Source organism: Cyprinus carpio, chromosome A17 (assembly GCF_018340385.1).
Source record: "Cyprinus carpio isolate SPL01 chromosome A17, ASM1834038v1, whole genome shotgun sequence".
Lineage (NCBI taxonomy): Eukaryota > Metazoa > Chordata > Actinopteri > Cypriniformes > Cyprinidae > Cyprinus > Cyprinus carpio.
Genome location: NC_056588.1, coordinates 22,564,448 through 22,581,149, shown reverse-complemented (window position 1 = coordinate 22,581,149; position 16,702 = coordinate 22,564,448). Strand labels below are relative to the sequence as shown.

The 16,702-nt window shown below is 41.2% G+C and overlaps 1 protein-coding gene across 1 annotated transcript in view; it reads left to right on the top strand.

Moving 5' to 3' along the window:
- The window catches only part of LOC109098004 (collagen alpha-1(XII) chain-like), a 75,916-nt gene that overhangs the window by 19,510 nt on the left and 39,704 nt on the right, over positions 1-16,702 (top strand). Inside the window, 10 exon segments of the mRNA XM_042774577.1 lie at positions 528-794; positions 908-1,100; positions 1,994-2,118; positions 4,310-4,459; positions 5,406-5,525; positions 11,729-11,893; positions 11,988-12,155; positions 13,493-13,635; positions 13,941-14,070; positions 15,592-15,737. Of these exon segments, the coding sequence (XP_042630511.1) occupies positions 528-794; positions 908-1,100; positions 1,994-2,118; positions 4,310-4,459; positions 5,406-5,525; positions 11,729-11,893; positions 11,988-12,155; positions 13,493-13,635; positions 13,941-14,070; positions 15,592-15,737 (1,607 nt within the window).

The following is a 16,702-nucleotide window of genomic DNA, read 5'->3' as shown; positions in this document are numbered from 1 at the left end:
TTATTCAGTGGGGCAACTCACTCCAGTTTAGAACTGGTTAAGCATGCTGTAAATCTGTAATTGGTTTATCTTGCTGTCTGGTGGTTTATTTATTGTCCGTCATCTAAAAAGTGCAGCAGTTGAGCTGAAAACAGTCTTCTGGCTTAGGCAGCTCCATTTAATGGATGCTGCCATCACACTATTTTCTTACCTCCTTAAATACCAACATTAACACACATTGTTCTTTTTTTATAACAGATACTCTTTGTCATCATCCACCAACAAAAAAACCCTAAAAAAACTTGTGTCACGGCATAAAAGAGAACATTGCAGACAGTCTTAGAGTGTCTGTGTTATGCATGACGTACAACCGTTTCGGCGTGTCTGGATTCACCCGGTTTGGAGATCCGTGGTCTGTGTTGGATCAAGATTATCTTGGCAGACAAACTTTCATTATTCAGATGGTTTGCTTTTCCTGACCCCTAGGAAATGTGCTTGAATCAGTCCAATGTTTAATGGACATTGTCTTTCATTTATCTCCCCGACAGCATCCGCCGCTGCCAGAGTTCTTACAGTTTCAGAAGAAACAGAGAGGACCATGCGAGTGACATGGCAACCAGCACCTGGCAACGTTGTCAATTACAGAGTGACTTATAAACCTCAGGGTGAGACACGCCAGTTGGCCTCCAAAGCACCAGGGGGCACTAACACTTTAGTCCTGAGACGACTGCAGCCACAAACCCCCTACGATATCACAGTGGTTCCCGTCTACAAGTTTGGTGATGGAAGACAAAGACAAGGAGAAGGCACCACGTGTAAGTTAATAGCAGATATTTGACAACTTGAGGTGAGCTAGAAGTTGATATTTGACTGTGAACATGTTCATCCTCTTTGCTGTTTAATTAGACACCCTTTATTTTCTCTGCAGTGTCTCTATATAAAGCTCCCAGAAACCTGCAAACTTCAGAACCTACTAAAACTAGTTTCAGGGTGACCTGGGATCACGCTCCTGGGGATGTGAAGGGGTACAAGGTCACCTTCCATCCCACTGGGGAGGAAAGGGACCTGGGAGAGTTGCTAGTAGGCCCCTATGACAACACAGTGGTTCTGGAGGAGCTAAGGTAAGAGACGCCGGTGCAGACACATGAAAAACTTAACAGACGTCTGTTGATCACTGAAGATATGCCCTATAAACACCTTCAAAGTCAGTGTAAAATCAAATGGACAACACGTACCTTCTTAAAACATGTTAATGGTAGTTTTCAGTCACGAAGACCTGTAGGGCAAAACATCCATAGAACTTCAGCACAGGTCTATCAATTTTCCATCTGCTTCAAGCCACAAATATTTAGATTGAACACTGGAAAATCAACAATTAACTAAATTGAGCTGAATAATGACACTGCTGTCGTCTGTAGAGCTGCTTATAGCTGAATTACATTAAATTTGTTTCATAATTAAAAAAAGTAATACAGTGATATTAAAAGATCAAATTGCAGTTGAACTCAGAATATGAATGCAATGCACTAAATAGATTTTTTTTTTATATTATGGTTTTCTATGGGAAAATGCTTAATATGAAACTTTGTGTTGCTTTTATATCTGTGCTCTTTTGCTTGCCTATACATTTTATGTTTAATTAATAAAGTGGTATACTGAATTTGGTCCTAAAGCATTAAGCTACATAAAGTATTTTCTTTAATAAAAGTTTTCTATGGAAAAAAAAATTAGTATATTGTGTTCATTTTCCAATGCAGCTGCTTGCCTGTATATAGTATGCAACACCAATAATGTATTCTGAATTTTAGTCTTTTAAAATCAGTCTTAGTATATGAGTATTTAGTATAAAAAATTAAATAAAAAAACAGTGGACAGCAGAGAAGGCCTTGTTTTGCCTTCCAGGTGGCAGCTCCTTTAAGGGTGTGATGTCATGTGAAAACCATGAAATGTGATCTATTAGCCTTTTAAGGTTGATGAATAAGAACGTTGACTGATTTGTGTTCTCTCATCTCAGGGCCGGCACTAAGTATACAGTGAGTGTGCTTGGTATGTTTGATGGAGGAGAGAGTATGCCTCTGGCTGGAGAGGAGAAGACCACCCTCTCTGATGCCCCTGAACCTCCAACCTTTGAAACTCCAGGTGTGATTAATAAATTAAAAAAAAAACTACTCTCTTTCTGAGAAACCAACCAACTGGATCTCAAGTTACTGCAGCGTATTCAGCTCAATATATAGAAAGTTACTTGAGTTCCAAAACAATTAGCATACAGCATCCTCCAACAGAGGATAGATGGAACAAATCTACTGCATCTGCTCTTCATTTAGTGAATCCATATATAACAAAGCGTAGGTTCTTTGTCAGTTTTGAATTGGAAAAGTAGGCTGCAGTCTAGTGCTTTGAGTGATGGCAAATACCTTTCAGCACAGCTAATTGTGTTGTGAAAGAGCAGACAGGGTGACTGCGCCACATGGTAGCCATGTCTCTGCCGCTTTGCATGGAAGGACTCTTGAATTTCAAGAGCGAGGAAGATTATCTGCTCACAATTACTAATGCTTTACAACGGAAAAAAGTGATACAGAGAATGAAAGCTTTGCCACGTGGTCGGCTGACCCTTGTCTGGAATGTTTCTCCTAATTGGAAACAGATCCGATGGTGAGGGTCGGGTGACTGACACCGGCAGGAGAGGGAAAAGCAAATATTCCCAGACTAGAGCTCTGAGGTTTAACACTCAGCTTGTCATTGCATGTGACACGCACTAACAAAAAAATAAAAAATAAAAATAAAAACGCCACCAATACTGTGACTTTTTGGACTAGTTCTATGGAAATATTGGGACATGGTTAACACTGGTTCCCATTATATTATATTTTTCTCATTATATATATAAAAGTTGAATGGTTTAATTTCTAAAATCTTCAGGTTATTTACAGTGTTAAAATATATTTTCTATAGCAGATTTTCAGTATTATATTTTGGCTCCACTATGTATTAACACATCCACTAGCATTCAAAAGTTTGGGGTCAGTATTATTATTATTATAATTTTAATTAAATGAATACTTTTATTTAGCAAATGCATATTAAATTTATTAAATTGAATGTATAATATTACATAAGATTTCTATTTCAAATAAAATACTGTTCTTTTCGACTTTGTATCATGAAAATAATTGAAAATAATGTATCATGGTTTCCACAAACATTTGATGCAGCAAAAAGTGAGAAATGCTGATTGAATCAGCATATTAGAATGATTTCTGAAGAATCATGTGACACTGAATACTTGAGTAATTGAAATGCTGAAATGCTGAAAATACAGCTTTGATCACAGCAATACATTTATAATCACTTTTTAAAATATTCAATAAAGAAAACATTACTTCTAAATTGTAATATTATTTCATAATATAACTGTTTTTACTGTATTTTGGATTTTTGAGGCTTAAGGACACTCACCTTTGTCTTTCCTTTCAGTTATTCACAGACATTTTATTTTTCATCTTCCATTACAAAGAGCATTTCACTGTATCTTTATAATAGTACAGAGAGGAAGGTTGCTGAATATTGATTGTGTTTTTCATTAGCCTGTTAAAAGTTAAATCTTTAATTTAAGGCATATATTTTTAATATCTTGTATTTTTATTTTGGCGTGCGGGGGTAGATGACCGGTTTGCTTCTGTGTTTGCTGACTTGCCTAAAGTATGTTCCTGGCTTTAGTGTTTTAGGGTACAAGGGTCATAACTTAAATGTGAGTATTCCATATTACAATGGAGGATAAGCACCTGTTTTTGGCTAATAAATCTCTTTTAAAGCCTTAGATAGAAATTCCCACACAGGTATGTCTAGATAACACAGTTTATAAACATAATAACCACAGCATTTTAAACATATTAGCTGGCTATATCCATTGAATATTATCTTTTTCTTTTTTCTTTTTTTGCTTTAGGGAATGATCTATAAATCAGACAATTATGCAACATGTTGTTTTTTGAGCAGGGCCAGACGGGCGGCACTTTCCCCTCTTTTCCCTTCATTCAGGTGTCTGGAGAGACAGCAAGATGGGACACAGACAAAGACATATCTTACAGAAATGGATTTTATTTTAACATAAAATGTAAAAAAAAAAAATGAGTGTTTCCAAAATGCCAAATAAACAGTTTTGTCATGTTTGCATGATTGTGTGAATGTTTTGTGTGTTGAAGTATGTCTAATCTCTTCATCCTTTATTACAAATCACATTTTGATGTTTACATCTGCTTGCAAGTTTAATTCTTATTTTCATTATTATTCATTTTATGATAACTGACTGAATTGTTCTCTGGTCAAACAGAGGTAATGTGCAAAACCACAGCCCAGGCTGATATTGTCCTGCTTGTTGATGGATCTTGGAGCATTGGTCGTCTGAACTTCAAGACCATAAGGTCTTTCATTGGTCGCATGGTGGGTGCCTTTGACATCGGGCCGGATCGTGTCCAGATTGGTAAGAGAAATTTATCCTGTATCCAAAGTGAGAAGATCCACAACTAAGTGCCATGCACAGGAAAGAAAAATCACAAAACATCTCAATTCTTTCTTTTGAATTCTCTCTCAAGTCTCAAGTTTCTCAGATGTTGATTTCTCCTGAGAAAAAGACGCTTGTCATCTCATATGTGTGCTTTAGAGTTTCAGAAGATATCACAAAAATGTCTAAATCTTTGATTGAGTAATCAGGATACTACATTCTCTAATCAAAATCAGATCTCAGTATAATCTCCAAAACCAAATGATCTGCTAAATTATGTATTATAGCTGTGTACTCATACTGGATGTCAAATATTCTCTCATATGTGTCCCTTGAGCACAAACCAGTCTTAAGTCTCTGGGGTATATTTGTAGCAATAGCCAAAAATACATTGTATGGGTCTTTTATGCCAAAAATCATTAGTATATTAAGTAAAGATCATGTTCCATGAAGATATTTTGTAAATTGCCTACTGTAGATACAGCAAAACTTAATTTATTGATTAGTACTATGCATTGCTAAGAACTTCATTTGGACAATTTTAAAGGTGATTTTCTCAATATATATATATGTATGTTTGTTTGTTTTTTTGCACCCTCAGATTCCAGATATTGAAATAGTTGTATCTTGGCCAAATATTGTCTTATCCTAACAAACCATACATCAATGAGAAGCTTATTTATTCAGCTTACAGATGATGTATTCATCTCAGTTTTGAAAAATTGACACTTAAGACTGGTTTTGTGATCCAGGGTCACATTTGTTTCTTATAAATTTTTTACTGCTCTTCAAACATTTTAGGATAAAAAAATGTGTGTGTGTATATATATATATATTAGGTCTTTTGAACTATAAAAGAGAAACTTCTGAGCAATGGCATCTTCTTATGTGTTTATTCATAAACACTGTATTTGTCCGTTTATAGGTCTGGCACAGTACAGTGGAGACCCAAAGACTGAGTGGCACCTAAACACTCACAGAACCAGAAAAGAGCTGCTGGATGCCGTGGCCAGTCTACCCTACAAAGGAGGAAACACTCTGACTGGTAGATCATATTTTATTCTGATCTATATGTCAGACCAAACACACTTGATTTTGTGACGGCTCGTAAAAGAGGAGGAAGCAATTGCAGGCAATCAGAAGAAGTTTATTGATATCAGAGTCCAGAATGTAGGCAATGGAAACGAAGGTCTACGGTGGCGTGAGAAGAGCTGGATGGTGAAGTCGCAGGTGAAGGTGAAGACGGTCAATGGATGAAAACCAGGAACAGACCGGAACACTGACACGAAGACGACAACACGAACACAATCCAGCACACGAACACGGAAGACGGTAAACCAACTAGGAAGTGGAGACATGAATGAGGATCTGACAACAGACAGAGAGATGAGTGAGTATATGTAGCTGAGTGGAGATGAGGATCAGCTGGAGCGAGACAATCAACACACAGGTGACAACAATCAACCAAACGAGCACATGGAGACTACGTGAGTACAACAACAAACACAAAACATGACACGGAGGAAACAATGGATCTCCTACCGTGACAGTACCCCCTCCCCTAGGACGTCACCTGACGTTCCCAGCCTGCTTTACCCTGTAGATTGTAATCATCAATAAGGCGGTGATCCAGTATGTCCCCGAGCCGGAACCCACCTTCTCTCCTCCGGACCGTAACCTTCCCAATCCACCAAGTACTGAAATCCGCGTCCCCTCCGTCTAGAGTCCAGAATACGATTAACCAAATATGTGGTTTCCCCATTAACGATACGAGGCGGGGGGGGAAACCGGGGCAGGCGGGTTAAGACGGGAAAAATCACACGGTTTTAATTTTGGACACATGGAACACGGGATGAACCCTCCTGTACGCCGGAGGAAGGCTAAGACGCACTGTTACCGGATTAATGATTTTGGTAACAGAAAACGGGCCAATAAATTTGGGAGCAAGCTTATTCGAAACGGAACGCATCTGAATATTCTGGTTGAAAGCCACACTCTTTGACCGACGACGTAACGGGGAGGCTTCGACCGGTGGCGATCGGCCTTAGCCTTGGTGCGCGACCTAGCCTGGAGCAGAGCTCTTCGAGCTCTGGTCCAGGTGCGGTGACACCTCTGGACTAGTGCGTGTGCGGAGGGGACCGAAACCTCGGATTCCGTACTGACAAAATTAGGTGGTTGGTACCCTAAACTACACTTAAATGGAGACATGCCCGTAGATGACACTGGTAAAGAATTGTGTGCGTACTCCACAATTGAGAGTTGCTGACACCAGGTCGAAGGATTATTGGAAGCCAAACATCGCAAAACCCTTTCGACATCCTGATTGGCTCGCTCGCTTTGACCATTGCTCTGGGGATGGAACCCGGAAGAAAGACTAACAGTCGCTCCTAACAATTTACAAAATTCTCGCCAAAATTTGGACACAAATTGGGGACCCCTGTCAGAAACCACGTCTGTCGGAAGGCCATGTATACGGAAGACGTGGTCAATGACAGCTACCGCTGTTTCCTTGGCTGATGGTAATTTGGGCAAGGGAATAAAATGAGTCGCCTTCGAGAACCGGTCCACTACGGTTAAAATCACCGTATTGCCCTTAGAGGGCGGGAGGGCGGTAATGAAATCTAGCGAAATGTGGGACCAGGGTCTCGAAGGGACAGACAGCGGTAAGAGTAACCCATCTGGAGGTCGATTGGAAGTCTTACCAATAGCGCAAACTGAACAAGCCAAGACGAAGTCGTGGACGTCACGAGCCATACCAGGCCACCAAAATCGTTGCTTGACTAGAAACCTAGTTCTACTAACCCCTGGATGACAAGCAACACTGGAACAATGACCCCACTGGAGAACGTCTGACCGTAACCCCTCCGGCACAAACAATCGGTTCGGTGGGCAACGAGCCGGGGGCGTTACCCCCTTCTAAGGCAGTCAACACCTTCGATTCGACCTCCCATCTGAGCGCGGAGATAATGATGGTCCCCGGTAAAATGGGCTCGGGAGTAGCAGTACGATCGGAACGCTCAAAAAGACGGGATAAAGCATCGGGTTTGATGTTTTTGGAACCCGGCCGGTAAGAAAGTGTAAAATCGAAACGACCCGAAAAACAATGCCCACCGAGCCTGCCTGGAGTTAAGTCTTTTGGCGGTTCTAATGTATTCGAGATTCTTATGGTCCGTCCATACAATGAAAGGTACACCCGACCCTTTCAAGCCAGTGACGCCATTCTTCCAGTGCAAGTTTGACTGCCAACAACTCTCGATTGCCAATGTCATAATTAACCTCTGCAGGAGATAAACGGTGAGAATAATACGCGCAAGGATGCACCTTTCCGTCTGAGGATGCGCGTTGGGACAACACTGCTCCTACCCCCACCTCTGACGCGTCGACCTCCACTATGAATTGACGTGAGCGATCAGGGGTGACGAGAATGGGAGCTGAAACAAAGCAGCTTTTCAGTTTGGCAAACGCAGCCTCGGCTGCGTTTGACCACCTGAACGTCAAACTAGGGGAGGTCAAGGCGGTCAGAGGAGCGGCTAGTTGGCTGAAATTGCGAATGAAACGCCGGTAAAAATTGGCGAACCCCAGAAATCTCTGCAGGGCCCTTGCGAGACTCTGGGGATGGCCAATTTACCACAGCCTTAACCTTCTCAGGATCCATGCGAACACCCTCAGTCGAAATGATGTGTCCTAGAAAAGAAACAGACTGTGCATGAAAAACGCATTTCTCCGCCTTGACAAACAATCCATTCTCTAGCAACCGCAGAAGCACTCGTCGTACGTGTTTGCACGTGTTCCTGGAGAGACGAAGAAAAAAAATCAATATGTCATCCAGGTAAACATATATGAACAGATCGACCATGTCTCGCAACACGTCATTAACGAGTGCTTGGAAGACTGCCGGCGAGTTCGTTAGCCCGAAAGGCATCACGCAGTACTCAAAATGGCCTCTAGGGGTGTTAAAGGCAGTCTTCCACTCATCCCCCTCCCTGATGCGGACCAAATGATAAGCATTACGTAAGTCCAATTTAGTGAAAACGGACGCTCCCTGCAACCTCTCAAAAGCTGAAGACATAAGCGGCAAAGGATAGGTATTCTTTACCGTTATGTTGTTCAGCCCTCGGTAGTCAATGCAAGGTCGCAAGGATCCGTCCTTCTTTCCCACAAAAAAGAACCCCCGCCCCCGCTGGAGAAGAAGAAGGGCGGATGAACCCCGTTGCTAGAGAACTGGATATATATTTCTCCATGGCCGCCGTCTCTGGAATAGACAAAGAATATAACTTGCCCTTAGGCGGAGAAGTTCCTGGCAATAACTCTATCGCACAGTCATAGGGACGATGAGGAGGAAGAGAATCAGCCCGAGACTTACTGAACACCTCCTTCAGGTCGTGGTACTCCGCGGTCACGTTAGCCAAATCCACTGCTTCCCCCTGAAACACAGACTCAGAAACATTAACACCAGCAGACAAAAGACAAGACAATGACACTCCTCGCTCCAGCTAACCACAGATCCGAGGCGCCAATCGATCCTGGGGTTGTGTTTCTGGAGCCAGGTGTGACCTAGAACAATGGGGGATTGAGGTGAGTCCGTGATGTAAAATGAAATCTCCTCCGTATGGTTGCCAGATGTGATGAGAGAAACCGGTACAGTGGTCTGTGTGATGACTGGCAGTCTGTGTCCATTGAGTGCAAAAGGTGCAATGGGGTGTTTGAGGGAGGTGAGAGGAATGTTGAGTTTAGTAGCCAACTTACAGTCCATGAAACTACCCTCTGCCCCAGAATCCAACAATGCGTGATGATCGAGTGCGTGGGTGGACCACCGTAGACTCACCGGAAGGAGTGTCGATGTAGATGAGGTCTTCCTGGCAGAGATCCCACCCGATAGTAGCCTCCGTTTTACTATCGGGCTTGGTCTTTTACCCGGACAGCGCTGGATGTGATGTTCTTGGCTGCCGCAGTATAAACATAGTCCCAGGGATCTCCGCCTGATCCTCTCCTCCCGGGAGAGCCGAGCTCGCCCCACCTGCATGGGTTCAAGATCTCCCGGTGGGCTGACCGCAACCTCTGAGCGCTGACGCTGAGCCTCCGGTCTGGTCGCGAGAACTGCTCTCCCCCTCCGTCTGGCGGCTTGGTCGAGTCGGTTGTCTACTCTGATGGTGAGGTCGATCAGGCCATTGAGAGAAGTGGGGAGCTCGACGGCGCGGATCTCCTGTTGGATGCGGTCAGCCAACCCATGCAGGAAGTGATCCCACTGCGCCTCTCTTCGTTCCACTTACACTCCGCCGCCAGGGTGCGGAACTCAATAGAATAGTCGGCTACAGACCTGTCTTCCTGACGTAGGTCCGTGAGAAGTCTAGCCGCCTCCCTCCCGGCGACGGAGCGGTCGAAGACCCGTCTCATCTCCTCCGAAAAGGGCGTGGAACGAGGCACAGCAGCTGTCTTGGTTCTCCCACACACCGCCGTCCCCCAGAGGGCAGCCCTCCCCGTCAGTAGTGACAAGACGAATGCCACCCTCATTTCCTCGGTGTGAAAACGTGCGGGGCTGCAGGGCGAAGTGCAGAGAACAATGAGACAGAAATGATCGACAAAACTTTGGCTCACCCGCATATTTCTCAGGGATGGGGAGGCGTGGTTCGGACTGGGAAATCCCTCCGGAGACGATCGGCGGTGTGGGTGGCGTGGGAGGCGCAGCGGGTGGCGGTTGTTGTTGTCGTTGAGCCTGGAGAGCGAGCTCGGACACCTTCGTCACCATTGCTTGGAAAGCTCGACCCATCTCATCTATCGCCTTGTCTTGGCGATCCATGCGATCAACGGCTCTCTGCAAAAACTCCTCTAGATGAGATGGGGAGCGATCGCCTGCTGCTTCCATGATGGTCAGATCCTACTGTGACGGCTCGTAAAAGAGGAGGAAGCAATTGCAGGCAATCAGAAGAAGTTTATTGATATCAGAGTCCAGAATGTAGGCAATGGAAACGAAGGTCTACGGTGGCGTGAGAAGAGCTGGATGGTGAAGTCGCAGGTGAAGGTGAAGACGGTCAATGGATGAAACCAGGAACAGACCGGAACACTGACACGAAGACGACAACACGAACACAATCCAGCACACGAACACGGAAGACGGTAAACCAACTAGGAAGTGGAGACATGAATGAGGATCTGACAACAGACAGAGAGATGAGTGAGTATATGTAGCTGAGTGGAGATGAGGATCAGCTGGAGCGAGACAATCAACACACAGGTGACAACAATCAACCAAACGAGCACATGGAGACTACGTGAGTACAACAACAAACACAAAACATGACACGGAGGAAACAATGGATTTCCTACCGTGACAGATTTGTGGTGAAATCCTCAAGTTTGTATTGAAAGTTTGTCTTCCACTTGTTATGTTGATGCTTGCAGCACCAATTTAAAAAATGGAGCAGTTTATTGAATCCTTAGAAAATATCTAAAGAAAAAAAAAATCTTTGCATGTGTTTTTTTGTTGGGTATTATAATTGATACATCAAGTTTTATGGCTCTCATAGTAAAATAGAGTAAGAATAATGGAGCTCAAACTTGTGAAGGAAAAACACCTCAGTTTTATTCAGAGACCCAAACTAAGCAAAAATATGCAATTTGATGCAGATGTTGATATTTTTGTGACTAAAAAAATAAGATGTATGTAAATCAATGAGATCTACATAACAGTAGACTACTGACATTAATTGGTTCTTAATATAGGTTTTCACTCTATCTCCCAAAATATGTCTTAGTAATATGATATTTAAATGATCAAAACATATAATGCAATGCAATACAATAATGATTGAGTGATGATCATATTTGAGACTCACATTTAAACATTTTTCTACAATGTAATTTATTGATAATCAAGTAAAAGGTTTCTTCAGTCAAGTGTTTATCTTACCTTGTATTACTAACTATATAAAAGTTATTCTTATGTGCACTTTATAAAAAATTAGTAAAGATTACACAGCAAAAAGACACGTGAAGCACGAGCTGAAGGTGGAAGTTTGTACAATTACATTAAAAGGGCTTTTACTTGCAAAAAAGTATAAGCTATTAATCAGACGACAGAAGGCATTTTTTTTCAGCAAGGTTTTTATCCTGTCAATCCTTTAGAGGCCATATAAATTTGCATATCAAATATGATACAGTAGCTTTATATGGTCAATACTGGTCTTCAGTAGGTTGACTGCTCGTATTGTGTATTTAGACTAATATTACCAATATTCTCTTATTCCGCAGGCCTTGCTTTAAACTACATCCTTCAGAACAATTTCAAGCCTAATGTTGGAATGCGTCCGAACTCTCGGAAGATCGGCGTCCTGGTTACTGATGGCAAATCTCAGGATGACATCACGGTAAACCCTCAGAACCTGCGCGACCAGGGCATTGAGCTGTATGCCATTGGTAAGAACTTGATCTGATATGAATAGTCACTGAAAGACAATGGATAATGAGTGTATTTGGGCTTTAATGTGTCTTTTGTGGTTTTGATCTCCAGGTGTGAAGAACGCAGATGAGAATGAGCTGAGAACCATTGCTTCCGATCCCGATGACATCGGTCCACCTGTACCTGACATCCACATGTACAACGTGGCTGACTTCTACTTCCTGCTGGACATCGTGGACGACCTGACAAACAACCTGTGTAACAGTGTCAAGGGTCCAGGTATTACTGAGGTCACACTCGCTAAAACAATGAGGCTGAAAGATACAGTATTTTCTAATGGAAAAGGGATATGCAAATAAGAAAAAATGTAGAGGGAAAAATGGACTGGACTGTGAAAAGTGGGCGATCTATATGAGAATGAAGGTCTAATGCCAAATTTACACTGATGTGTAACTGATGCGGCATTTTAGGCATCTTTACAAAAAAAAAGATTGTTTAATGCTGCTCGGAGGTGGCATGAATGCATTTACACAAAAATCACAGTTGAATACTTTAATACTAGGTGTTGAGCTGGGTCAGAGCAGGCATAATTTAGTCTGGCTTTTATGTTGCCTTACATCTGTATATTATATTACATTACATCAAGCAGACAGTCTAGTGAATGCAAAGTTACTTATTGTTGGTAGAATGCCTAAATTGGACTATCCAAATAAAGTGTTACCTGTATTTCTGATCAACCTCATTTTTAAAAAGTCCTTAGGCTAATGATACACACTACTTAAATGTGGTGAATGGTGGATAAATGCAGTGTCATTATGTCAGCGACGGGGTTGATGGGGTGCCATCCATAGCTATGTCCTAAAAGCTTCAAGAATTAGTCTTTCCCTTTCTTTTTCTTTTTCACGAAATTTAAATACCTGAATGCTTTGACCTTTCCTTGGTGAAACTTTGACATGCTGAAACTCGATCCATGCGCAGACAGATGTTACAGGCTCCACCACCACCACCACCAACAACAACAACAACAAAAAACTGCTAGAGGTAGCCCAGTTTAGAAATAACCTGGAGAAAAAAAGACATAACACTGCTAATATTCTCCGTACTTGAGTTTATGACTGATTAATAGTATCTTCTCCCATTTGAAGACTCATTAGAGTATTGTTAGAGTATTGTTCAGTGTAGCAAAGTAAAATATGATACATGTAAAATATGAGTCCTGTCATGGACCAAAACAACCAGCTCTGAGATGATCATACTATTACAAAATTCCAAATCTGATTTGAAGCAAAAACGTTTTTGACAATCAGAAACTCTCAGAGCTATAGACTCATTGTGAATGTAAGTGTAAAAAAAAAAAACCAAAAAACATGTACAATACAAAAACCTTGACTTATCATTGATTATACATAAATCTTTGAATGTAGCACATCCAACTCGGCTGTGTTATGTGTAATGCTGTATTGTCATCTTCATAGTAACATTGACTTCTCTGAGCTCCGTTGTGTTTGTTTACTAAATTCAAATTTGCTCAGAAACAGCCCTGATGTGACAGTCTAATGTTGGAGCATGTGAGGGGTCAAAGGTTAAACCCTAATCACCATCATTACCCCTTATAGGAGGAGGCCCCGAGCCACCCACTGATCTAACGACCTCAGAAGTGACCCATTACTCCTTCCGTGCCACCTGGGTCGGCCCCGATGACCCCGTGGAGAAGTACAGAATAGAGTATGTGAGCACTGCAGGAGGAGAACCACAAAAGGTATGAACACGTCACATGTTTGAAAAGCATCACAATTACTATTGCCTATTATTAGGTTTAAGGATTTGAAGCGACCCTAAGTACTAAACTTTATTGTGCAACTCATCTAAAGCTCTTAAAGCAATGCACATTAACAGCAAGAAAGAGCAAAGAAAGACTAAGTGAGGCTTGATGCATTTCATGTTGAGCCAAAACTATCCGGAGACAATTTGAAAAGGCTAAGTTTGATTAATGAGTCTTCTTTGCAAACACAGTCATGTCCTGTTCTTGTGAGTTCTCACTTTTCTTCTGTTCCTCTGTTGCAGTTGCTTGTCGACGGGACGGTGACGACTGTGGTCTTGGAGAGACTCACTCCGCTGACGGAGTACATAGTGAAAGTTCACTCAGTGGTGGGAGAGGACAGCAGCGACCCCCTCAAAGGCTCGGAGACAACATGTAAGTATGCATTTACCCACAATCCACTCCACACCAGAACAGCCAGAGCCAATTCCTCAACAATATGTTTCTGAACACCAAAAAAACACTGAAAATCATTCATTGTTTGCATAACTGACAAATGCAATTGTTGTTTTAGAAGTACATATTAATGAGGATATGGTTCTGCACTTCTATATACCATAGTAATACAGTTTACTGCATTGTAATGCCTTGTTTTTGGACAGTTTATACAGTAATACTACAATATTCTTAAAAGTACCTTGGAGTACCATGGAAATACCATGATATTTGAATGCAGTAATCATTCAATAGCAGTGGTATTACAGTCTCACACCATTACTTTACCATGGTACTGCCACAATACAAAGATAGACACTTTAGTAAGTATTGTATCATACAATACTTGGGTGAATCTCACAAAAACATGTCTAATTTAAAATAATAATAATGAATTAAGTAATACTTTTATTCAGCAAGGATGCATTAAATTGATCAAAAGTGACAGTAAAGACATTTATAAAGTTATAAAATGTTTAAAATAAGTGCTGTTCTTTTCAACTTCCTATCCATCAAACTTTCTATTCATCAGAGAATCCTGAAAAATAAAACTGTATCATGACTTCTGCAAAAATATGAAGCAGCACAACTTTTTTCAGCATTGATTATAAGAAAAGTTTTTGAAACAGCAAATCAGCATATTTCTGAAGGATCGTGTGACACTGAAGAAAATTCAGCTTTGATCACAGGAATTAATTACATTTTAAAATATTGTGGTATTTCACAATATTTCTGTTTTACTGTGTTTTCGATGTTTTTAATGCAGCCTTGGTGAGGATAAGACACTTCTTTGAAAAACATGAAGAAATCTTACCAACAGATGAAATGAAGTGATTCTTTTAAATAATGTGTCAATACAAGAACTGTAATGGTACTGAAAAGGCTCTTAATTTTTATCTGCAAAGTGTCATTTCCTATATTTTTCCTTAAATGCTATTGAGTTCTTGTCAGGTTTTGTGAGAATATCTCTGTGAAGTGAAATTTTACTGTTTAAAAATGATTTTGTGATGTTTAGCCAGTTACTGCAAATAAAATGCTATGCAGTGTGTATGTGCTAATGCTGCTGTACCCTTTTTTGCCACATTTATTATTTTTAATTTACATTATGACTTAACCCTAACGTCATCATTCCTTTCACAGCGCTCTGAATGTAACCATGTTTCATACAGCATGATGCTGCTTTGCACCGCAAAGTGTCAGGCAATTATTTCATTTCTTGTCTGTGTGTCGACATTTGCATATCTGTTTGTCTGTCTGTCATTCATTTCCATCACGTGAGTACCCCATGATTATTCTCATCCAACCATTGTCTCTCATGGCATTCCATTCCATCTTGTCACACATCCATCATTCCATCCGGAATGCTTCCATGTTCCCATTCGAGCTTCAGTCTGCTTAGATGGATAGTCAGGGATCAAATTGCACAAGAGAAAGAGAGAAAAGTCATGTTCCCCTCTGTAGTGCCTCTCAGCGCTGTGAGGAACATGAACATCTACAAAGAGCGCTCCACCACCATGAATGTGAGATGGGATGCGGCCGAAGGGGCCACAGGCTACATGCTTCTCTACAGCGCCCTTAATGGCACTGAACCCTCTGTGGAGCAGGAGGTACGGTGACGCCACACATTTCAACCACTGCCCAGTCTGCTGTCCCGCCGCATCTAGTTAGTCAGCCTTTTGGAAAGTCCAGTCTTGAAGCTGAATATTTACAAAAATAAACACAAAATGTGCTAATAGTTTTCATCTGGACTTACTGGAACAGAATAAATGTTCTAATGGGAACCCAATGGTGCTATGCAGCTCAAATCTGTCAACAACTGTGACATACTGTAGCAGAAAGAGGAAATGGAAAGCATTTTTGGAGACATTATAGATACCACAGGTGGCAGGTCTACATTTATTGGGTTCAGAATAACAGCTCATTAGCGCTGTGGGGCTTGTTAGGACAGTTTCTCTTTCAAGTATTTCTCATATTGAGATGACCCAGAGGTCTCGACGTCAGTTCTGGCCTGAATCTGATGTCCACAGGGCTTGTCTAAGAAAGCAGATGTTTCAGAATTGCTCTTCAATTTTTATTTTCGTTTGTGGGTGGGTGGGGGGAGAGAATATGCTTAGAGTTTATGTTGTAGTCGGTAGACACAGAAACATTCATGAGAAGCAAAATTAAGTCTTGTTTTATGAAAAATGTCCAAAAAGTTTGTTTAGAAAAAGAACAAATCCCAATAGGGTAAGAACTTTATTTTTCCTTGTTTTAAACAAAAACGCAATAAAAAAATATATTTAAATATATAATAAAGTCATCATGATTTAGGAATGTTTAGATATTTGTTCTGGAAGTATGAAAATCTTTTTTTGTGCTGTTGGGATACAAAATGAAATATCTCAGTTAAGACTGAAATCGTAATTTCTAACATTATAGAAAACGGTAGAAAGGATTTATAGGTATTTGTGCTAAAACTATCCTGCTGAAAAGACCAGCGAATGTTGTGTTTTGGATATTTATCCCCTGCATTTCTGCACCCTTTTCTTGAATAGCTTTACATCAACATGAAATCAGAATGAAACTTATTTAC